Genomic DNA, 25,683 nt, shown 5'->3' with positions numbered 1-25,683 from the left:
CAGTCGTCATGTACTAACAGACATTTTAAAATCATGTATACATTTAATTGTTTTAAAGACTTACATTTTGATTGAAATTAGTTTTAAACATGTACTGGAAATGAGTTCATATTTTATTATAAATTCAAAGTATGTATTTTCAACTAATGGAAATGCCACGTTTTAAATAATAATAAAAACTATTGGTTTTTAAATTCATAAAACAAATTTAATATTATCGCGTGTTTTTAATTTATATTGGTCACACTGTAAATCATGTAGACCACAAAATAATAATCAATGTCGTGAAGGTAATTTATAATATATTTTGAACATTTAGAAACCAATAGATGTTGTTTATAAATATGAACGGATTTTCTGGAATCTGAATTTGTTTCCAAATCAAATTGACTAATATTCATTACAATATTAATAGATTGGTTGAAAACATGCAAAAGTTTCAATAATACTGTTTTAATATCATCAAAGGTATCCGAAGATTTATTTATTAGTATTACACTTGAAACAAAAATATGTAATAAGTTATTGCGAGTACTAAATATTATTAACTAAAGTAAAGCAGATGCATAACGCACAAAAATAATGAGGAAAAAGGTAGTATGAAAAATATAAACTTTATTGTTTATTATTTTATGGTTATTGTACAAATTTGTTATATTGTTTTTTTAGTGTTCCTCTCATAAATTAATATTATCCAAATATTATCTTGACTGCGCCATTCTGACAAAAACTAATAATTTAGACGTATATACCTACCTATAATCTATTTTTCCAAAATTTTTCTAAGTGATTAATAATTAAGAAATCAATCTTTTGAATCTTCCCCAATCCAGTAATCTTTTTTTATAATAGAAGCCAACTTCTTGCCTACATATATCAATGGTCTAATGTAAATAAAAAGAACGAGAAGAAAATATTTGATGTTAATTCTAAGAAACATGAACAAATTATTACTAGTAGTAAACTGGTAGTAATCTTAACTGACAACGGGAATAGGTCGGCAAGTCTTGAAGAGAATTATTAGGGCAAATACGCTTGAATGTTCCTATCATATTTTACAAGCCAATAATGTTTGAAGGACTGCAAAACTTAGCTGATTCTGAACTGAGAGAGAGGCAAAATACAATGTTTTATGGCAGTGAATTTTACGTAATAAAGTAGAAAGAACCTTTTGTGTATAAACGCAGTTTGCTAAGACATATATTCGAATGGGTAAGAGTTGGAGAAAATCAGTGCAAAAGTCAAACAAAGCTAAAGAGTTGTATGATTAATCAAGAAGATTTAAAACTCGCTAATTTGGACATTTCGCTAGAATGTAGAAATTGCGATAATTTGGAAAACAATTCCTGTTGCCGAGCAGGAGCGACATTTAACAACATGAGAAAAGAGAAGGCAACAAAACTCGTTGCGACATATCTCTCCCACTAAAAATACGGCTGCTAAAATGCTCAGAGGCCAGGACTATAACGGAAATACTAATGAAAAAGCTAGAGGCATTCGAAATGTGGGTGTATCAACGTATCACACGACCAACGTGGAGATATTGCGTCGAATGGGAAAACAAAAAGAAATTTCTTTCACAATCAAGAATCGGAAGCTTGAATACCTCGGTCATATTATGAGACATGAAATATTGCATATAATGCAACTGATAATACAGGGTAAAATGGTGAGCAAACGCAGACCCGGAAGAAGAAGACACTCAGGCTTCAAAATTTATGCCAATGGTTTGGACTAGCATCGATCGAGATATTCAGAAATGCAGCAAACAAAATTAAAATTGCTATGATAATAGCCAACGTCCGCAACGGACAGGCCACATAAAGAAGAAGAAGTTGCCGTGAAAATGTGGACCAAGTCAGTAGAAAAATATCATTTAATTACTGTACAAAAATGGAAAATTAAAAAATATTAACCATATTTCACGGGTTCACAGAGAAAAATCACAAAGTAGGTTGTGGATTTAACAGTTTCGTACGTGTCAATGCGTCACATTATTTATAGCATTGTCAATATAATTAATGTTTAAACATTTTCAATTTCTTTGCAACACGAAAATGCAGCAGCTGCATAATACCCTGGTTAAATCTGACAGTGCAGGAAAAGTCTAGACCGGTTTTGGGGGTTGTTTCCCCCTCATCAGTAGTCCCATATCCTCCTCTCTCAGATTTCTCCACGTACCACACTTTGAGCCTTTCCGAATTGCAAAGAACGAGATGTCACGGATGTCATCCTTTCCGAATTGCAAAGTGTGGTACGTGGAGAAATCTGAGAGAGGAGGATATGGGACTACTGATGAGGGGGAAACAACCCCCGAAACCGGTATAGACTCTTCCTGCACTCTCAGATTTAACCAGAGTATTATGCAGCTGCTGCATTTTCGTGTTGCAAAGAAATTGAAAATGTTTATACATTTTAATTCATTTACTCTTTTGTTGAGTACTAAGGAATCTTTCTTGTTGGAACGTTTACCATGCTGAGTAGATGAGTTGTGAATTATTTAAAATGCTCTCATCTTAATTTCTTCGGCATCCTGTATGATTTATAAATGTTGAAAATCTCAGGAGGTGTAACCAAAGAAAGTATTCCACCGGTTGTCAATCTGGTGGTATGGGAACGATATTTGTCGTTTTCTGTGCTATTTCGATTGATAACTTATTTTATAATTAATGTTGTTTATAAAAAGATTGTTTTTAAATTTTTATTAAAATTATACACAATAATGTAGATTGCACGTGGCTAAAATCCCAACCTGCACAGACTATGCTAATTGGGTTTTTTGATGGCTCTATACATAGGTACATAAAATATGGCGTTGAATCGTTTAGTTATACAGTGTGACCCATTTAGATTGGAAACACCTCTATAAAATTTGAAGTTGTTAACCGATTTTAACCAAATTTTCTTTAATGTCATGTAATAAAAGGTATATTGCGGGACAAAATATGAAATATTTAGTTAAATTTTCAGGGCATTCTACGATACTGTTTCTTCGTCGAAAATGGAGAATTTGTATTAGCGATTTTTTTATTAAAAAAATTTCTACGCCACTGGATTTAGAGTGGCTTCAAATAGCTATGACAAAAATTTCATTAAAAAATATTGACCATATTTCACGGGTTCACAGAGAAAAATCACAAAGTAGGTTGTGGATTTAACAGTTTCATACGTGTCAATGCGTCACATTATTTATAGCATTGTCAATATAATTAATGTTTAAACATTTTCAATTTCTTTGCAACACGAAAATGCAGCAGCTGCATAATACCCTGGTTAAATCTGAGAGTGCAGGAAGAGTATACCGGTTTCGGGGGTTGTTTCCCCCTCATCAGTAGTCCCATATCCTCCTCTCTCAGATTTCTCCACGTACCACACTTTGAGCCTTTCCGAATTGCAAAGAACGAAATGTCACGGATGTCATCCTTTCCGAATTGCAAAGTGTGGTACGTGGAGAAATCTGAGAGAGGAGGATATGGGACTACTGATGAGGGGGAAACAACCCCCGAAACCGGTATAGACTCTTCCTGCACTCTCAGATTTAACCAGAGTATTATGCAGCTGCTGCATTTTCGTGTTGCAAAGAAATTGAAAATGTTTATACATTTTAATTCATTTACTCTTTTGTTGAGTACTAAGGAATCTTTCTTGTTGGAACGTTTACCATGCTGAGTAGATGAGTTGTGAATTATTTAAAATTCTCTCATCTTAATTTCCTCGGCATCCTGTATGATTTATAAATGTTGAAAATCTCAGGAGGTGTAACCAAAGAAACTATTCCACCGGTTGTCAAATTTACAAGTCACAAGTTAATAACGAAGTTATGACAACTTAAAATTTTAAAACTCACTAAGCTACGAGTCAAAAAAGAACACCCTGTATCAACAGATAACCATAAAACTAATTATTTTTCAAATAATTTTAATATTAATAATTAACAAGATACTTTTTCTTCGTCGAAAATGGAGAATTTGTATTAGCGATTTTTTTTATTAAAAAAATTTCAACGCCACTGGATTTAGAGTGGCTTCAAATAGCTATGACAAAAATTTCATTTTAAATTTATTTTAAACATTTTTTTGTCTAGTAGTGGTTTATTATTAAAATTATTTGAAAAATAATTAGTTTTATGGTTATCTGTTGATACAGGGTGTTCTTTTTTGACTCAGCTTAGTGAGTTTTAAAATTTTAAGTTGTCATAACTTCGTTATTAATAAATATATTTTAATGAAATTTTTGTCATAGTTATTTGAAGCCACTCTAAATCCAGTGGCGTAGAAATTTTTTTAATAAAAAAATCGCTAATACAAATTCTCCATTTTCGACGAAGAAAAAGTATCGTAGAATGCCCTGAAAATTTAACTAAATATTTCATATTTTGTGCCGCAATAAACCTTTTATTACATGACATTAAAAAAAAATTGGTTAAAATCGGTTAACAACTTCAAATTTTATAGAGGTGTTTCCAATCTAAATGGGTCCCACTGTATAAGCAGTATTTTTTGTTTTTTTATCAATGAACTACAAAATCTTCGGATAAATTTATATTTGGCAAACTAAAGCACGTCTAAAAGCCTGCATAATATGTCTCTCATAATCATAAGAACGACCCATTCAGATCAATGCTTCAAAGCTTGTATCTTAATATACATTATTGAATATTTTTATATTGACAATTCGAAATTGGGATTTTTTAAATATACATTGGAAAATATTATTGATTATTGAGCTAAAGAAATCTGAATATTTTTTCCTTTCATTAATTTTTTTGTTGTGAATATCTTCAGAAGGATTTTTTTGGTATGATTTCTTGTAAATATCTCCAGTATTTAAAGTTTTGCCATTGTTGTATTTGTTTTCTTTTCAGTAATTTGCCATTAGTGGTCTTAGATATGAATTCATTGTGAATTAATGATATTTTTCCTAGCTATTTTTATTAAATTTTTCCGGATATTTAATTGTTTCAACCTAAAAATATAAATACCATAGCAATTTATCACTTCAGAAACATTACAATAAACCATAATATATCTTTATAAAATATCTTTCAATGTCTATACAAAAGATGGGAGTTTTTTCTGCATCTTTCCAATGACCCGTATAATAAGTTAAGCCTCTCGTGTGTACCAGTAATATTTTAAAAATATTTAAAAAATGAATGTTTGTATATAATTAAAAAAACTGTACATCCATTGAAATAATAATTGTATTGACCAAGAATCCCAGTTTCTAGCTTTTCAATATTTTCTAAAGGCAGCTGTCACAGAAAACACTTTATCTAAAGAGATAAACTCTGGTGTTGGATTATATAAACAAAATCGATCTATAGCTGAGGGTTCTTAGCCAAAAATTATTTTTAATACACACATCAAAATAATCTAGGGGACAAAAGCAAAATGCGAGATTACATAAGGATTTCAAACAAATTATTTATTTAAAATATTTAACAAAAAAAGTTGTAAACAAGGGTCCCGAATATAAAATAAACATTGTTTCTAAGAATTACCGCAATAGCTCGTAAGAAAGTTAAAAGAGAACTCCATAGGTCAAAAAAATGGCAACAAAAAAAAACTAAAAAAGTAATTTGTTGCTCTTTAACTCCCAACAAAGTAGTCTTTAGGTTAAGTTAGTATAGTGTATGACCTCCACGGTTGTTGATTACTGTCCTACATCTGTTACGCAAACTCAAAATCAGATGGTCAATGTCTTGCTGCGGTGTTTTGTTCCACTCCTAAATCCTAGTAGATCCTAAATAAAAAAAAAGTTAAGTAAAATTCTCCATAAAGTTTGGGACTTTCCATTTTTTAATTTAATTTTCCATTTTCAACTATCGTGTTTTCCGATTATAGCGCCATCTATCCATAATTTAAGGGTCTCCTATTTAAGATTTTAAAGTAACCCCTCGCCCACCTCTGTGGGGGTCGTGTTTGGTGTCAATTGATAGATTTTTCAAAAATATTGAATACATGTATTTTCCCGTTTTTTGATGTTCATTTCGCGAAATATCGCGGAATTCTTATTTATAATTTTAAATTTACCCCTACCCCTCTCCGTGGGAGGTCGTGTTTGGTATCATTCGATAAATTTTTGAAAAATATTGAGCACGTATTTTTTAGCTTTTCGCTCTGACGTCCATTTCGCGAAATATTCACTTTTTTGTGAAACTTTGTGACTCACCGATTTCCTTACGTCTCACTCAAATCGTTAGATTTTTGAAAAATACACTGTTTTGCATGTACTTAACTTACCTTATCTTAATCTGACGATTTCGAGTTTTTCTAAGGATAGATTTTGCTTTTCGGACCCCCCTTAACAAACTCCCCTGTATTAAGAGCTAATATATGGTAGAGGTATATTTACAGGGTACAAGGTTTCTCCCCATGTGATAATCTGATGCGCTCGAGTAACTGCAAAAATCCCCACTTAAGCTCCGCTACCAATATGTCACATACATACTTAATTGGGTTTAAATCTGGCGATTGTGCAGGCCATGGTAAAACCTCAATTCCATTATCGTCGAGGACTGTTCGGACGACCCTGACAGTATGGGGACGCGCATTGTCGTGCATTAATTGAAATTGGGGACCAGCTTGTTGTGCAAAGGGCACAACAATAGATTCGAGAATAATATCGTGGTAGTCTGCTGCATTTAGAAACCGTTTCAGATAAACTAGATTGGCTCTTCCACCGAGAGTAATGCGATTATACTGCCGCCTTGCTCTCTATGAACCTTACGCACGGTGGCCAATCGGTCAGCATTGCCAGATTGTCTCCAAATTCTTGTCCGTCTTGTATCTGATGAAAATCCAAATCGGGACCCAACTGTGAACAAAGTAGAGACCCACTCACGTCTAACCCAATTTGCGTGTTCTTGTGCCCACTGAAGTCGATGAGCGCGATTTTCTCTGGATAACACAGATACTCTCACAGGTCTTCGAGCACTAACTCTACTTCATGCAGTCTATTTCTAATGGTTTGGCCACTTACAAACACCTGATGGGTCTCTTGCAGTCTCATTTGTAATAGCATAAAATTTTAAATTCGAAAAAAATGTTATAAATCACAACAGAACATAATTTAAAACATGTATCAAAGATAAAAAGTTGTTTTTGTGTTCCGTTTGGCCCCTAAAGACGATTCTAAATTCAAATTATTGCAGCTAGCCCAAAACGCATCGTGACGTCATATGGCTGTGTGTTTACATTCTGCACCAACAAAGTAAACAAAATTGTATATAATCTTAAATTAGACATTATAAACGTCAGTAGACAATAAGGTTGATCGTTTGAACTATTTTTAAATAGTACATAGAAAACTTGTACTTTTACAAAATGGCACTAAAAAACACTTATAGTGTTTTCTTTTATTTTCCATACCTAGTAAACCTTCTTTCATTTCCTTCAAAAACTGTATCAAACCCCAATCTCAACAAGCTGGTATATATTAGGTTTGTTCCAACACGACGAGAACCGTCATGTAACGATCACATTACTATAAAATAATACGTTCCGTGCAGTGGCGGTTTCTCCATAAGTGCACATGTGCACGTGAACCTCCAAAATTATTTTCACACCAACATTCATACCTATATGTAAAATTTATCATTCTATTCTTTTTCTCATGATCATCTTTCAGTGCGTCACAGTTTTTCGATTTCTTTCTAACGCATTAAATTGTATGTGACAGAAAAAAAGGCACGTCCGTGATTACAGACATTTACAACATTTATTCTAGTTATTCTAGTTGATAGATGGCGCCATAATAAAAAAAATATTTTTTTTTAATTAGATAATAATATTACAAATATAATCTGTATAATTTATAAGACTATACAAATCAAAGAACATACCATTTTATAAATGCAAAAAACACATTTGATTTGTTTTTATTCCAAATTGAAAATAAAATGTGACAACTGTCAGATTTAACTAAAATGTCATGTTAGAATAAATGTCATAAATGTGTATTATCACGGACTTACCCTTTTTCCTATCATTTGTTACGCACTGAAAAATGCTCATGAAAAGGACAATATAAATAACATTTTAATCTAACTATACAGTAATTGAAATTCGAAATAACAGATCCAAGGAGTTTATAAGTATCTAATAGGTAACATTTAATTATTTTTATTCTATTTCAAAGGAGAAACTTCACGGATGCGAGGCCTTAGACAGAACCCCGCGTTCACCGCTCTTACAGTGGTTCCTATCCCAATGACTTTTCATACGGCAAAATACAACTCACCACCCACCGCGCTACCCGTTATAGCCCACAAGTTTAGATGGCCACAAGATCACAAGTTGGATGTGATCTTATGGTGTTTTCAACGTGCACGGCACACGTACGTTTAAATTTTGCTTTCGTGAAGTTCGAATTTCGGAACAATATTAAGAATGGAAGGATTTGTGGATGTAAATGTTAGCGTGGAATATTTTAAATCAATTAAATTTTCTTCATTATATTTAGAAGAAAAATTAAAAATGCCGAAACCAAATTTGTTAATTAAGAATGTACCAAAGTGCAAACGTCGGGTTTATAAATGATTATTTAAAATGGAGATTTGTGTAAAAACTTACAAATTGTGTAGGTGTGAAGCACATATTTGGAGAAGAGGAAGCATAATGAGAAAAATAGAAGATACGACTTTAACTATCCGGCGCAGTCCACTTATCTAAATTTTTGATTGAAAATAATTTACAAGACGATTTTTCTGAAATAATTTGAATTCTCCAATTATGTACATGATACGATGCCAGTGACAACTGCAGAAACAGAACGATGTCTCTCTGCATTGAAACGTATCAAAACTTTCCTTATAATAGCTATGGACCAGGATAGATTAATAGACCTGTAAGGATCTGTTTTTAGGTGGATGTGAGAGGTGGCATTCAGATTTTTGCGGATAAAGTTAGGTGATAACTTCGTTAATAATAATTGATTTATGCTCCTTCTCAAATATGCCCGGAACATTAATAAAAAAAAATAAAAATATTTAAAAATTTCAAAAAATTTCGTTTTTTTTTCTACTTTTTTGCTTATAACTTAAAAACTATTCATTTTAGAACAGAGTTCTATAGGAATAAAACAAAAATAATTAAATTTTCTATCAGATGCGATTAGTTAAAAAGGTCTTAATTTATCACCCTTGCTTCAAAATAGCAATAAATATAAAATAAGGGGGCAAAACAAGCCTGTCCTTATTCAATGATTTTCCATCACTTAGGTTACACTTAGAACCTTCCTAATTCGCTTAGAAAATTTTTGTAATGTGCTAAAACCGTACACCAAATTTAATTAAAATTGACTTACTAGATTTTGCATAATAATTTTGCAATCTAAACTTTTTTTAAAAAATTAAAATTTTTTAAAATCTTGCACAACACAAATTAGAACATACAAAGATTTGTCAATTTCTTTACATATAAAGAAGTACTCCACCTATCTAATGCACTTTACAGAATTGAAATCGGATTATTTAAACAGCCTCAGCAATGTTTTAAATTTATAATCAATTTTTTGGCTTATAAACAAATTAGTGCTGTGACCAGGAGGGGGTGCTACGGGCTTCTTTATTTTAATGGACTTACCCAAGTTTTTTTATGTATTTTGACCCGTAGAACACGAATTTTTTGGGTAACAGTTGATCCGGATGTCGATAAGATTGTTATAAACAAAGAACTTGAGGAATTACATAAAATCGATTTTTCGCAAAATAAAACATTTTTTTGTATTTCTTGGGTAATTCTAAGCAAAAAATGTTCTTACAAGTTTTTTCGTAGGATGCATAGTTTTCGAGATAAACGCGGTGGAACTTTCAAAAATTCGAAAAATTGCAATTTTTGAACGCGAATATCTTTTGATTAAAAAATAAAATAGCACTTCTGCTGACAGCATTTGAAAGTTTAAGTCAAATTATAGCGGTTTTAATTATTTGCATTGCTAAAAATTAATTTTTTTATTATTAAACAAAGCTATTTTTTATAAGCCAAAAAATTGTTTATAAGTTTAAAACCTCTGGGGCCTCTGTGTCTGAGGCCCCTTAAATAATCCGATTTTAATTCTGTAAAGTGTATTAGATAGGTATAGTATTTTTACTAATACAAAAGCGATATTACGTAGGTCAAAATTTTTGACGTAAGAGAACTGTCAAAACATTAGAATGTGACTTTTCATTATTGCCATGTTTATTATAATTATGGCAATATGAAAAGTCACATTCTAATGTTTTGACAGTTCTCTTACGTCAAAAATTTTGACCTACGTAATATCGCTTTTGTAGTAAAAATACTATAGAGCACCTCTTTATATGTAAAAAAATTAGACAACTTTTAAATGGTCTACTTTTTGTTCAGAAAGATTTTAAAAAATTTGAATTTTTTAAAAACATTAAGATTACAAATTTATTATGCAAAATCTATTAAGTCGATTTTAATGAAATTTGGTACACGATTTAAGTATGTTACAAAGAATTTCCTAAGCGAATTACTTAGGTTTTAAGTGCCACCAAAGTGGTTAAAAACATTGAATAACAACAGGCGTATTTTGCCCCCTTATTTTGTATTTATTGCTATATTGCAGAAAAGGTAATACGTTAAGACATTTTTGACCAGTCGTATATCATACAAAATTCAATTATCTTTATTTTATTTCTCTACGACTTTGTTCCAAAACGAATCGTTTTAAAGTTATAAGCAAAAAAAGCAGAAAAAATCGACGTTTTTCGAAATTTTTAAATATTTTAATTTTTTTATTAATGTTCCGGGCATATTTGAGAAGGAGCATAAGTCAATTATTATTACTGAAGGTGTCACCTAACTTTATCTGCAAAAATCCGAATGCCACCTTTCACATCCAAAATAGACGATTTTTCACAGATCTTTGCTGGTCTATAACTGCACTCGCAATGTTTTCAATTCAAAAAAATGATTCAAGAAATTCCAAATTTTACTGAATTTGTTTGTGAATAATTTATCTAAAAAATAACAGGCGACTGACTTTCGTTACAAAACTTGCTTGTAACATTTAAACACTAAATTATAATTTTAAGTCAATAAAATACATTATTTATTGTAATTTTTAATAAGGTCCATTGATTTTTACAATTTGAAGACACTCAAAAAATTTGACCTACGGAAATAGGGTCTCAAGGTTTTTTTATATGTTAACATTATGTGTGCACCCCCAATATTTTACATCAGGCGCCGCCACTGGTTCCGTGCGATCTGTGTCTGTATTTCGTGCGTTCCATGGGTTATTCTGTTTACTGCACAGGACGGTGATCGTTACATGGACGGTTTCTGGTTGTGTTGGAACAAACCTAAAATTACAATGACATACGATAAATGTCATTAGAATATAAATATTTTTCCCTTATTCCGCGACGATGAGCTGGCCAAATACCCAAGTAGGTGGAGGCCAATAAACTAAAGAAGAAGAAGAATCTTATATATAAGAAGAATAATATACCTAAATGTAACCATAAATATAAATTAATATAACAATATAGTCAAACTATGTGACGTCACGGGTCGTTTGAACTATTTTAAAACACAGAAGACCTTAAATTTGTACTTCTAAGGTATTATGAGTTTTTGAAGCGTGAAATTTGGGAAATCTCATTTTTAAACAAAACTGAACATTATTATGTAATAAAAAAAATGTGCAAGTTCCCTATTGTGATGCAGTTACAGTGCAACCTCGCAAAGCCTGCAACCTATTAAAACGTTCTTCAATCTGGTTGATTATCCTTGTGCAACAACATCAGTTCTTGAACCTTAACCACAAACTATTAATGCCACTTCTGTTCGTGTGGAGGACCTCAGCAACGTCTCTTTGACTTCTGCCAGCTTGAAGCATCCAGATAGCACGCCATGTGTTTCGCAATTTAAATGGTGTCTCCCCATTATTGGCGATTGCAATACTCAATAAAAATCCACATAGACATCGAGAATCAAGTACCAATAAAAAAATATTACTTTTTATCTTATAGACAAAAAAACGCATATTGAAGTTTTGTTAAATTTTTTATAGCATTTCTTATCAGTATTACCATCCAAGTTGGTACAATAATCAATAAAACAACAAAAAAGATCAAAAACTTTTATATATTTGCAGCTAACATTGATTTAAAGCTATTAATATACTTGTCCCCTAGATTATTTTGATGTGTGTATATTAAATATTTTTTAAACTGTCTAGACACTGTTGGTTTGACAAAATTTTAACTAGTTGGTTGATAATCCAAACAGAAGTTATCTAATATGTTGACAGTGGTCATCATTTTTTGCTTAGAAAAACTAACACGTATCCCCTCAGGTGACGACTCTCAACCCCTGAAACCTACACTACCCAAGCGACAGTTTTCCCAAACGCAGTCAGAACCGGATCCGTGCGAACCTCCTGCTACCTTGCCGTCGAGTACTATATCTTTAGAACGATCTGTAACATTTACTGAGCCTAAAATTAAAGTCATACCGCCTGCTAGTAGTCGTTCGGCTCTACTTATGCACATGCATACTGAATACACCAGTATTACTGACGAATTGGAATCCGTCTGTGGACTTCTGAGTCCTCCTAGATCGCCTGGACTGCTTAGTCCGCCCAGACCTGAACAGTCACCTCCAAGTAAGTTTAGGTCATCGTTGGAGGTGGTCTAAGAGATTAAGTACGGTTAAGTAATGTGTGATAATTTAGACATATTAAAATACCTACAGAAAGGTACAAATTCCCTATTTAAATATAATTTTGATACATAGTTTGGTATGTATTTAATTTTCCTACTATAAATGTAAGCAATAAAAGGCGTTATAAAATGTAGAAAACAGTAGTACTGATGGGTTATTTGACAGCTCATTGATATAAAGAAGCCAGGCTAGCAAAAATTATGATAGATGCTGGCCTGTTCATTTTACAAAAATCTGCAAACAAATAATGTTTTAACCAGTTTTGAGGGCTGGATACCTAAGAAAGGTTTAATGTATATTCATATGCGAAAAGATTAAGATTGCCTGAAAGATTACCAAAAACAAATAGAGTGGCAGGATGCCTTAATAACACTATATGGCGAAAGCGACATATTATCACTGAGATGAAGTCAAGAATTTTTTAAAGCCAGTGTAAGACAATAGTGACATATTCATCATAAACAAAACCCGATACAGCCACAACACAAAGACTACTGGAAACGGCAGAGATGAGAGTACTGAGAAGAATTACAGGAATTACAGGAAGAATTACAGGAGAGATCGAAAGAGGAGTGAAGACATTAGAAGAAAATTAAACTTACAATGTATAAACGAATGGACACTAAATAGAAAAAAGAATGGAATAACCACATAATGATGGAGACACGAGTGGTCAAAATAGCAAGAGATAAATCACCAATCGTAGGTATCAGCCGACCACGCAAAAGATGGAGTGACAACCTTCCATAGAGATCCATAGACCAGTTCGCCAATGAACAAGCAGAATTTAATATAAAGAGGAAGAAGAAGAAGCTAATGGATAACACAAACGCATATATTCACCGGACAAAAAACATCCTTCACTTTGATAGGAGTAATCATCAAATAAATAAACGAATTATTTTTCAGATTTGTAAACTTTTTTGCCATTGACATGCTTTGCAATTACTGCAGTATTTAAACTGTTCATTTTTAAATTTAATGCTTTGGTTTAGCTTGCTTTTGATGGTTTTAAACTAACCCAAAAATTATCACACATTAAAAACCTATTTAATCTTATGTCGAACACGTTGTTCACTGCTTTTATAGTCCATCATCAAACAAGCAGTAGAGTAGATGTTCACATCCGCATCATAGCTTTTAATTGTTTTCTACTAGAAGAAAATATTTACTACAATTAACTTGAATTACTTAACTGGAACTACTAGAGTAGTTCAGTACAGAGTAGTTTAATTCATAGTAGTGCTTAATAGTGAATTGTAAACAATATAAAAAACAAAATCAAATAAACCTCATGGGGTTTTGCTTTTTAAAAAATATAGGTCCAAAAGAAAACTACCAAATAGCCGGCGACAAAAATCTGTAAAATAAAGCAATGAAAAGAAGAAAAATAGCTACAACGAAATATACCACACAAGAATAGAAATTACTGAAAAATTTGAAAAAGGAAAATATTTTTCTTGGAGTTATTACATATTACATTGTAAATAGGAGGAAAAACAGGAATATTGGAATGGAAAGTAACTAGTCCAGAAAATGGTGAAAGTGTGTGTAGGATACCAGAAAATTGAAAAAAGATATTGATTTCTATTCAATTACGAATAGGAATCAATTTTAGAAAAAGAATACTGTAGCAACTAAGATCAATAGATGTAAAAGAATTATCATAATGACTTATATGGGAATAATATCCGATAACTGGAAAATATCTGATCCAGCAATAACAAATTTAAAAGTTAATACTTGAACATGAACAACGTAAAATATCAGCATTTTTAATGTACGACAAAAATTAAACGTAGCCTCATTTTATTTACATAACTTTGCACTAATAACAAAAAATCTGCAATTAAAGAGCAAAATTGCACAACTCTTTCAATATAAATTCTATTGTAAATTACAAGAAAAGCACTATTTGCAATGCCTACTCTTTGCAGATAATATTTTAAGGAGTCTTTTAACCATTTTTTTGATCGTAACCTGCTTCTTTCACCTCTCCGGGCCTTTTTCCATATTTTCTTGCTAATTCAGGTCATGTGACTTTTTTATCTTGCTTATTTCTGGATTCAACTAGAACTCCTAGATATTAAAATTATTTTACGTTGCTTGGACGATATGTTGCCTTCGTTATCTCTTTTCATCTTTAAATATTTTCTTTTGCTTAAATTTTGTTTGTCCCATTTCAATATACTTTGTTTTTCGTTCCTTCATAATCAATCCAGATTTCTCAACTTCCTTTTCGAAGAATTCAAAGATTTTCCGCCGCACATTTTTTGAAGACCTGTTCCTATTATCATAGACATATCAACTTCTTCGATTTTGATACCATCGTTTTCTTATAACTGAATTAAGAACTTGCTTATCTAAAGCCAAAGAAGAGGATATTCATGTTTACCCATTGCTAATAAGTTCTGTTCTGGATCATTTTAGTACAATAATTTGACCGGTTTATTTAGATTTTGTCTAGTCTGCATCTAATAATTTTGGTGAAGACTTCATACATTAACATTTCCTTCTTAATTTTCCTTTCTTGGTAAAAGTTATTGATCTGTTCTCTTTTCTTATTATTACAAACCTTTTCTGAATTTCTTCACTCAGCTTTATATTTCTTTTTACTTTCATTATTTGGATCTTCCTCTGTATTGTTTGTCCTATTTATTTTTTGTATCCAGGGTTTGTGTACTCCCTACTCCAAATTTTTTTTTCACATTCTTCTTTGTTGCCAGATACTCCTGGATTATTTCCCTCGTGATTTTTTAATCCATTTCACGCGGAGGATTAGTACGCAGTTTCCTTTAGGTCGTCGTTCATAGAATGTGATGTTTTTTGCCTTCTCTACTATCTTCTTCCACTCTCTCCGGTCCTGAATATTTTCTCTCCAGTTTGCAATTTCCATCTTTGATATATCGTCTAGCAGTTGATCTTCCCATCTTAATTTTGGTCTTCCTCTTGGTCTATTTTTACTGGTTTCCAGTTCATTATCTTCCTGATCAGTTCTTCTACCCCCCTTCTTTGTGTGTGCCCAAACCATCTGATCCTTTGTGCTTTAATGAATTTTACTATATCTTCTCCTTCAGTTATATTTATTATTTCATGGTTCATCAGCTTTCTATGGATCAGAATTTCATTCCCCTGTTTCTGTCTTTACTGGGCCATGTATTCTTCTCTTAGTTTTTCTCTCAATTATTCTTAACTTTACTTCGTCTTTTTTCGTAAGGCACATTACTTCTGCTCCATAGGCTATTACTGGTCTAATTGCTGCTGCATATATTTTTGATTTTGTTTTTTTGCTCAGGTTTTTGTCCTTGAGTAGTCCGTGATATTTCCAATATACTCTATTACCTGCTTTAATTCTTTCGTTTATCTCTATACTCCGTTTTTGCCGCCCACCATCACCCCTAGGTATTTGAAGCAATCTACTCTCTGGAATGTATTTTCACCTATCTTTATTTCTGTTATTCTGTTTACATTGTCTCTTGTGCTTATAAGGTATTTTGTTTTATTCTGATTGATTATTAATCCTCTCGTCTTTGCTTCTCTTACCAGGGTTAAAAGTGCCTCTTCCAGTCTTTTTTTATCTCGTGCTACCTGTCCCAGGTCATCCGCATATCATATGATCTGTGTTTAGCTTTGAATAATTGTCTTTTTCAGCCCTGTGTCCCTAATTACTCCTTCTAGAGCGATATCGAATAGTGTCGTTGACAGACTGTCTCCTTGTCTTACCCCAAGTTCTATTTTGATGGCGTTTGTATCTCCCTCATTTGTTTTAACTTTTGCTGTTGAGTCTTTGATTGTCATTCTAGTTAGAATGTCTTTCATTGTCCGTATATGCTGTCGAAGGCCTGTTGGAAGTCGATGAATAGTATGTGTAATTGTTCATAGCTTTTTTCAATTGTTTGTGTTAGTACGTGTATTGCATCTATTGTTGATCTTCCTTTTTTAAAGCCCTGTTGGTATGGTCCTATAATTTTTTCTGTGTATTGATTTAGTCGGTTTCTTATAATTGTGTCAATATCTTATACGTTGTATTTAGTAGCATAATTGTTCTGTAGTTGCAGCACTTAGTTGGATCTCCTTTCTTAAAGACTGGTGCGATATGTCCGTTTTTCCATTCTATGGGCATGCTTTCGTCCTTCGAAATTGTAACCATTAACTTGTGCATTCGCTTCGTGAGCTCTTCTCCTCCGTTGATGATCAGTTCGTTGTTGATTTCATCTGGCCCTGACGTTTTATTTAACTTTTAAAAGTAAAACTAATAGTCTTATTAAGGTCTTTTAATGCTTTATTTCACATTTTAGGTATTTATTTCTCATAGAACTCCCATTGTTCAATATATTATGTTTTTGAAAGCAAGGAGAGTTTTGTTTGCGTTTTTGCTATTGCTATGGTACATCTGCAGCTTTGATATTATTTTTCTATCTACTTGCTAAGTTTCACAAATATAGAACAGAACAGACGTTTTCTTTGTTTAATTGCGCTCACTATTTCTTTCTATTTCCCAATTCTGTGGATTACCTCTATGTTGGTTACATGTTCGGTCCAGGATATACGAAGAATGCGTATACACCCACTTTTCGAATGCTTCTAGTTTTTTTTGTGAGCGTCTCTGTCAGCGTCCAGGCCTCTACACCATATGGGGGGAATGTAGCATTTAACTAGGCGTAGGTTTAGGGGAAGACACAAAATCTTGCTTATGAGGAGCTTTTTCATATTTTCGACTAGTATTTCATAGTCGACTAGTTATACCGTCTCATCTTTAGCATCTAATCTAAGGGCTTGTTTATATTTGTTGCATTTAATCTTATCTTCTTGGTCTTAGGAGTATTAATCCTAAAACCTGCAGCTGCAGATCCCCGCTTTAATGCATTTAATTTTAGTATCATATCACTCATAATGAAATGAGCTATTCGTTATTAAAACCCCAAAATAAAAAATAAAAGAAGATTCAAGTATTTTACTTTGAAGCTAGCAATTGAAAGACAATATATTACGGCCAGGATTAAATAACGATGTTATCAAAAGTGTTAGAATACGTTAAATAGAACAATTAATTGTTTTTTTGTGTTGATAATTATATTTTGCATAATGATAAAATATATTTTATCACTTTTATGGTTTATTATTCCCATAAAATAATATAAGGTATAAAAAAGATACGTTGCTACAGGTAAACACTTTATTAAATAATATTTTAACGAAAACGTATTAGGTACAACTTAGGCTTTAAATTAATACATCTAACAATCAATAGTAATCGTCCAAGTTCCTACTGACACTATTAGGTTAGTTGAGGTTAAGGTGCATGTCAAACCATAGAGGTATATATTAACATAGAGTGAGCCTACTCTCCGCGCTTCCTGACGACAAGATCTCTTGGAATGGTTTGGTGTTATATCTTTCTAGCAGATTGTGTCGAGAAACTAGGATGACATTAAGTGTGCACTTCATTCTGCAGTGGAATAATATTACGAACACTCGATACGAATCGTATCCGCCATGTTTTACCATAGCGCCTTATGGTAAAACATGGCGGATACGATTCGTATCGAGTGTTCGTAATCCCTATGCTGAATGACGCTCTGTCTATGATAATATATAAGTCTATGTGTCAAACAGCTTTTTTACGTATACATTTTATCGTTATATGTTTCTTTTTTACTTTAATACACAATACAAGCATCTACTAATAGCTAATAGGCAAAGGTAGCGAGCACATATAATTATTTTTTATTTATTCCTTTATTTTCAGATTTCCAATTATATTATTATATTATATTTGCTTGAATAGTATTCATAACTGTGTACATGTGTGAATTTAGACATTACACTAATATTATTTTTTTTAAGGTTCCCGAAAACGCAATCCATCCGAAATGTCCAACCCTGAAATAGCACTCAACTTCGAAAAAGAACATTTACGCAGCGCTGAGGAATGCGACTATATGGTCATGGAAAACCTGATTCAACGAAGGTACAGCGAAGAAGATGAGGATGAAATCGACGACGATGTTATGGAGAAACTGCCAGTGAAAAATCCGGCGTTGCTTAGCGTTGTTACCGAGACTAGGGAGTTCCGTGTGAATTCCTGGCCTATAAGAAATGCCTTGAAACGTTCCACAGCTATTGAGGAACCGCCTGGACCAATAGGACATTTAGGTAACGGCAGATCCATGATGCTACCCGTTTACTATAGAGGTTGGCAGAAAGTCGAGCTAATTAGACAAGATAGCGATGTTTTTCTTTAAATATTAATATTATATTTCAAAATTTCAAAAGAAATTTATCCATAAAATTACTGTTTTATTAAGCCATTGAATTGAGTGATTTAAAATAACTGTTGTAAAAATTATACAAAATTATATTTTCTACAATTATTGTGGATTTAAAAAAACTTAGACTTTGATTTCTTTATCTTTAATCTCTGTATGTTAAGAGAATGCCTTCCCTCTTTATTTGTTTCAACTGGTATTTAATAGTGTGGTTTTTGTGTGCTTTCAGAAATATATTTATCTGCTAAGTATTTTTTTCCTCGTTTGCTCTCTTAGTTGTCGCTCTTCGCTATTTCATTTCCTCTACTAGGGGTTTAGGTGAATCTATTTTCTCGACACAAGAATGGTAACTTTTTCTTTGATTTGTTCTTGTTTCGTAAGGATCGTCTCATGAATATCTTTCAGATTAAACTACATATATAAATATATTTTGTTAAATATCTGTCTAGTACAGCTCCTCTACACTTAGTTCGGATTAGACGGTAAACTGTATGTCCCGGAAATTTTTACTAGTAATTACCGTATTATACGTACACTTAATGATACCCAACACAAATAAGCTATGCCTAGTTTCATACGCTCAAAATTGGTTATGTCCTCATAATAGTCGGTGAATGTTCTAATAAATTCACATTTCAAAAGTATCGATACATTTCCGCCATATTTTTGCTCATTATTATTATATTACATTTTAAAACAAACATTACAGTCTTCTTCTTCAAGTGCCATCTCCGTGGCGGAGATTTTAGGGGCAGCTCCTCTTCTTCTTCTTCTTCTTTCTCATAATCCTTAGTGCCCTTCAGGGCGTCGGATGTCGGGTTCCGCCTTTTATCCACTTCTTCCAATTGCTTCTATTGGTGGCCAGGTTCTTCATATCCCTCATACTGATGTGTCTCCTTTCACCTATATCTTGGATCTGGTCCATCCATGTCTTCCTCGGCCTTCCCTTTTTTCTTTTGTTTCCCATTTTGGCTTCATGTACCTTCTTTGTAAGTCTATTTTTCTCCATTCGTTGTATGTGTCCAACCCAGCTTAATTGTTTGTTTTCGATCTTCCTAATTATCGGTTCTTGTTCCAGCTCTCTTCTTATATCTTCATTTCTGAATCTGTCAAACTTCGTAACTCCGGCTATTCTTCTCATGTATTTCATCTCGGTCGCGTTTATCATTGATTCATGTTTCTTTTGGACAATCCATGTTTCCGCCCCATATGTCATTATCGGATTTACTATGCTGTTATACACTCTGAGTTTAGTTTTGTTGCTTATTTCTGACTTTCCAAAAATTGTATTATTTAAAGAGTAATACACGCTAGTTGCCTTCTTCAGTTTATTACTTATTGCCAAGTCCATTTTCCCATCATCTGTTATTATATTTCCCAAATATTCACAAGTAGATACATGTTCTATTACTTTTTCCCTTACTATTATATTAGTATTCCTTTCTCTTTTCTCATCTTCATTTATTATCATAAGTTTTGTTTTGTTGAGGTTCATTTCCATTTTTAATTTATGTATCTCTTTTTGCCAAATATCTATTAGTTTCTGCATTTTCTCTACTGTGTCTGTGATTAAAACTATATCATCAGCGTATAGAAGGGAGTTGATCTTTATTGCATTTAAGTTTTTATATCCTACTATGTATTGAAGGTTTCTTGTTTGATCTTTGGTATTTTTGATTAAAGTATCCATGACTATTATAAACAAGAGGGGACTTAGTCCATCTCCTTGTTTAATTCCCCTATCCCATTTAAAAGTGCCTGATCTTTCTCCATTTATTTGTACTTGGCCTTCTACTTCCATGTATATATATATAGATTTTATGACTTTTATCATCTTTTTTGGTATATTATAGCTCTCCAATAATTTTCCACAATATTTCTCTGTTTATTGTATCAAATGCCGCCTTCAGATCGACGAACATGAGAAATAGTTCATTCCCTTTACGACATTGTCTCTCTATTATATTTCTTACGATGTAGACGTTATCGTTTCTTTGACGGTTTGATCTGAATGCAGCCTGTTCGTCTTCCAATTCTGTCTCTATCACCGATCTTAGACGCTTCTCTATAATTCTCGTGTATACCTTGAAGGCGACCGATGACAAGCATATTGCTCTATAATTCTCGCATTCATTATGTTGTCCTTTTTTGTATATTGGTAGAACTATGTTCTTCTTCCAGTCATCTGGGATTTTCTCTGTACTCCATGCTTCCTTGCATATCTGTAATAGCCAGTCCTCTCCTTTTGACCCATCCATTTTATCATTTCTGGATCTATTTGGTCCTCTCCTGCCGCTTTTCCAAGTTTAATATTGTTTATAGCTTCTTCCAGTTCTTCCTTCCTTATACTCTCTGGTTCCTCTTCCTCCTCCAGTTCTGGTCTATTTCTTCCTGCTTCATATCTTTCTACTTCTTCGTGTTTGAATTTATCTTCGTAGTATTGTTTCCATACTTCTACTATTTCTGTAGTCTCTATTTTCAATTGGTTATTTTTATCTTTGATTCCATACTGTTCCCTATCTTTTTTCCCTCTTAAACCCTTTATACGGTTCCAGAATTTTCTGTTATCTGTTTTGTAATTTGCTTCCAATTCTTTTCCGAATTCTTCCCAGCTCAGATTTTTCGCTTCCCTTACTGCTATCTTTGCTCTATTACGTTTCTCTATGTATTCGGCTTTGTTGTTTTCATCTCTACATTGTTGATATTTTTTCCAGGCTTGCTTCTTTTCCTTTATTATTTTCTTTAGTTCACTCCACCATTCTGTTCTCTTATGATATTTATTTATTGACTTTTTTCCACAAATTTTCTCTGCTGTTTTAAATAGTGTGTCTTTTAGTATTTTCCATCTTTCTTCCATATCCAATTGCTCTCTTTCCAGCTCCATTCTTTGCAATTCCTCATATATCTCTTGTTTATAGTCATTTTTCTCTTTCTCTGTTTTCAGCTTCTTAATATTTATCTTAGTGTATGACTTATCGACTATATATTGCTTTTTCTTTGTAGTCATTTCGGCTACGAGTAGCTTGTGTTGAGTATTTAGTTCTGCAAATTTTTCTGTTTTTATATTTCTGATAATATCCATTTCTGCAGGAATCACAATGTAATCTATTAGACTTTTAGCATTTCTTTCCTGTGCTTCAAAAGTGTATCTGTCCTCCATATATTGATACCAGAATGTATTTCCAATTTTTAAGTCGTTATTTACACAAAATTGTATCATCTTCTTCCCATTTCTAGCAGCTCCTCTTAAAAGTTCATTTGATGTATATCTGTACCATTCTCTCAGGTTTCGCTGCCATGATATTCTACGTCTCCATATGTGCTTTTTCCCTTGTATCTTTCCCTGCATAATCAGTTGGCGAAAGTTGTATCTATGCCAATGGCCATTAGTTGTCGAGGCATTAGCTAAATAAAAAAAAATTGTATCTCTCTCCACTTGTAATGTGTCCGAGATATTCCATTTTTTTTTGTTTTAATTGTGTTTAAGATTTCCATTTCATTATCCATCTTTCTCAGAACCTTTTTGTTTGAGATCTATTCTGTCCATGATATTTTCAGAATTCTATAAACACACCACTCGAATGATTCCATTTTTTTTCAAAATAACAGTCCTTTTATGCAAACATTTTACCTCCGGACTTTTTGTCCTGTCTTCTTTTAGGTGTTTTATTAAAGGTGTTTAATCGACTTGAAAATCACCTTTATGTACTTTTAAGAGCAAACCTTTATAAGTTCTACAATTTTTTAAATTGAAACATATTGAACTGTAAGATACATATTCATACATTTTATTTTTCACCAGCTTAAGCTTTTCTATCATTAAAATAAACATTGCTTTCTCTCTTATTCTTTGTAGTATTAGCTGAATTCTGCCATATCCACATTGTAGAGATTAACCATTACTTTATACAAATTTGAAAAATGTAGATATTTTAATAGTAAAATGTGTATTAAATTTAACTTATTTAACTTAAGCTTTAAGGTATAAATACGTTATACTGCTATCTTACATAGGGCCTAGCCGGGTAAGATGATGAAAAGTGCCCCCAACTCGATTCGAATTCCATATAGGTCACCGTTTAGCATACATAGTGAAACTAACTTTCTGAAATTTTTAGCCCCCTAGGTGGTCATGTGACCCACCTAGAGCCTAATTAGGGTTTTTATGTTTTTATTTTTTATCTCAGCAGCATTGAGAAATAGCGAAAAACTTTAAATAAAAAAATCGTAAGCTTTAAAAAGTTCTGTCCGAATTTAATTTTTGGCGGGAAATTTAAATTTTAGAACGATTTTAAAATTTTAGAGTATAAAAAAATAACTAAGACATTCGTTTTCACAAAAAAAAAATATATAATGTGTATTTTTGCATAATATTTCACCCTGAATTTTTTAAAAATTTTAAAATTGGTGAAACGCACCTTTAAAAATAAAAAAACCGCATTTTTTTGGTTTTTTTTTCGGTTTTTGATATAATTTTATACATATTTTTCAAAATAGGTAACACCATTACTGGAGTAGGTAAAAAACTGAAAAATAATTGGGGTTTGCTTTATAAAAATTTTTTGTAACGCCATCCATTCTCAAGATACAGGGCGTTGAAGAAAACAAAATTTTACACATTTTTTACGATTTTGCCGAAACTACTGACAACATTGTAATAAAACTTGGCGGGTTTTAAGAGGTAGGTATTGTGCATGTTTTGACATACAATTAAGGATTTGATATTCATCATTGGCGCGCATAGGGGCAGTGGTCTGAACTTTTCAAAGAAAAAAAAAGATAGTACGCCACTGACATATTTCAAATTAACAATCATTTTTGAATTCCTCGTTCAATTTGCGATAAAAAAACTATCCTCTCATTTTTTCATACGAGGCACCGTTTTGCTATAAAATATCTTAACGCTTCCAAAGTATTCGAATTAGTTTTTATAATGGATGTACGAGTTTATGTAGATGTAGAAACTACTAATAGTAGTATTTTATTTCATAGAAGTTCGAATACTTTGTAAGGGTTAAGATGTTTTATTTTTTGAATAAAAATGGCGCGTCGTATAAAAAAATGGGAAGATAGATTTTTTATTACAAATTGAACGAGGAATTCAAAACGATTGTTAATTTGAAATATGTCAGTGGCGTACTATCTTTTTTCTTTAAAAAGTTCAGACTATTACCCCTATGCGCGCCAATGATAAATATAAAATTCTTAATTGTATGTCAAAAAAATGCACAACAACTACCTCTTAAAACACGCCAAATTTTATTACAATGTTGCCAGTAGTTTCGGCAAAATCATAAAAAACGTGTAAAATTTTGTTTTCTTCAAAATGGATGGCATTACAAAAAATGTTTATTAAGCAAACCCCAATTATTAAAATTAAAAAAACCGCATTTTTTTGGTTTTTTTTTCGGTTTTTGATATAATTTTATACATATTTTTCAAAATAGGTAACACCATTACTGGAGTAGGTAAAAAACTGAAAAATAATTGGGGTTTGCTTTATAAAAATTTTTTGTAACGCCATCCATTCTCAAGATACAGGGCGTTGAAGAAAACAAAATTTTACACATTTTTTACGATTTTGCCGAAACTACTGACAACATTGTAATAAAACTTGGCGGGTTTTAAGAGGTAGGTATTGTGCATGTTTTGACATACAATTAAGGATTTGATATTCATCATTGGCGCGCATAGGGGCAGTGGTCTGAACTTTTCAAAGAAAAAAAAAGATAGTACGCCACTGACATATTTCAAATTAACAATCATTTTTGAATTCCTCGTTCAATTTGCGATAAAAAAACTATCCTCTCATTTTTTCATACGAGGCACCGTTTTGCTATAAAATATCTTAACGCTTCCAAAGTATTCGAATTAGTTTTTATAATGGATGTACGAGTTTATGTAGATGTAGAAACTACTAATAGTAGTATTTTATTTCATAGAAGTTCGAATACTTTGTAAGGGTTAAGATGTTTTATTTTTTGAATAAAAATGGCGCGTCGTATAAAAAAATGGGAAGATAGATTTTTTATTACAAATTGAACGAGGAATTCAAAACGATTGTTAATTTGAAATATGTCAGTGGCGTACTATCTTTTTTCTTTAAAAAGTTCAGACTATTACCCCTATGCGCGCCAATGATAAATATAAAATTCTTAATTGTATGTCAAAAAAATGCACAACAACTACCTCTTAAAACACGCCAAATTTTATTACAATGTTGCCAGTAGTTTCGGCAAAATCATAAAAAACGTGTAAAATTTTGTTTTCTTCAAAATGGATGGCATTACAAAAAATGTTTATTAAGCAAACCCCAATTATTTTTCAGTTTTTTACCTATTCTAGTGACGGTGTTACCTTTTTTGAAAAATATGTATAAAATTGTATCAAAAAAACGAAAAAAAAAACCGAAAGAATAAGATTTTTTATTTTTAAAGGTGCGTTTCAACAATTTTAAAAATTTGAAAAAATATTCAGGGTGAAATGTTATGCAACACAAATGTTATGAAATACACGTCATATATATTTTTTGTGAAAACGAATGTCTTAGTTATTTTTTTATACTCATTTAAAATTTTAAAATCGTTCTAAAATTTAAATTTCCCGCCAAAAATTAAAAAAAAAATTTTCAGACAGAACTTTTTAAAGCTTACAACTTTTTTATTTAAAGTTTTTCGCTAAAAACCCTAATTAGTGTCTAGTTGGGACACATGACCACTTAGGTGGCTAAC

At 32.1% G+C, this 25,683-nt stretch overlaps 1 protein-coding gene across 12 annotated transcripts in view; it reads left to right on the top strand.

Annotated features, from left to right (window-relative positions):
• The window catches only part of LOC114331473 (transient receptor potential cation channel trpm), a 1,429,758-nt gene that overhangs the window by 1,390,372 nt on the left and 13,703 nt on the right, over positions 1-25,683 (top strand). For 11 of the 12 annotated variants that reach the window (XM_050642920.1, XM_050642916.1, XM_050642919.1 and 8 more), the window contains 2 exons: positions 12,316-12,624; positions 18,531-18,839. In XM_050642920.1, the coding sequence (XP_050498877.1) occupies positions 12,316-12,624; positions 18,531-18,839 (618 nt within the window). The remainder of the gene's footprint in view (positions 1-12,315; positions 12,625-18,530; positions 18,840-25,683) is intronic. The other variant, XM_050642923.1, reaches the window with a different exon arrangement.

This window comes from Diabrotica virgifera, chromosome 2 (assembly GCF_917563875.1).
Source record: "Diabrotica virgifera virgifera chromosome 2, PGI_DIABVI_V3a".
In the NCBI taxonomy this organism is placed as follows: Eukaryota; Metazoa; Arthropoda; class Insecta; order Coleoptera; family Chrysomelidae; genus Diabrotica; species Diabrotica virgifera.
This window is presented reverse-complemented; position numbering and strand designations above follow the sequence as displayed.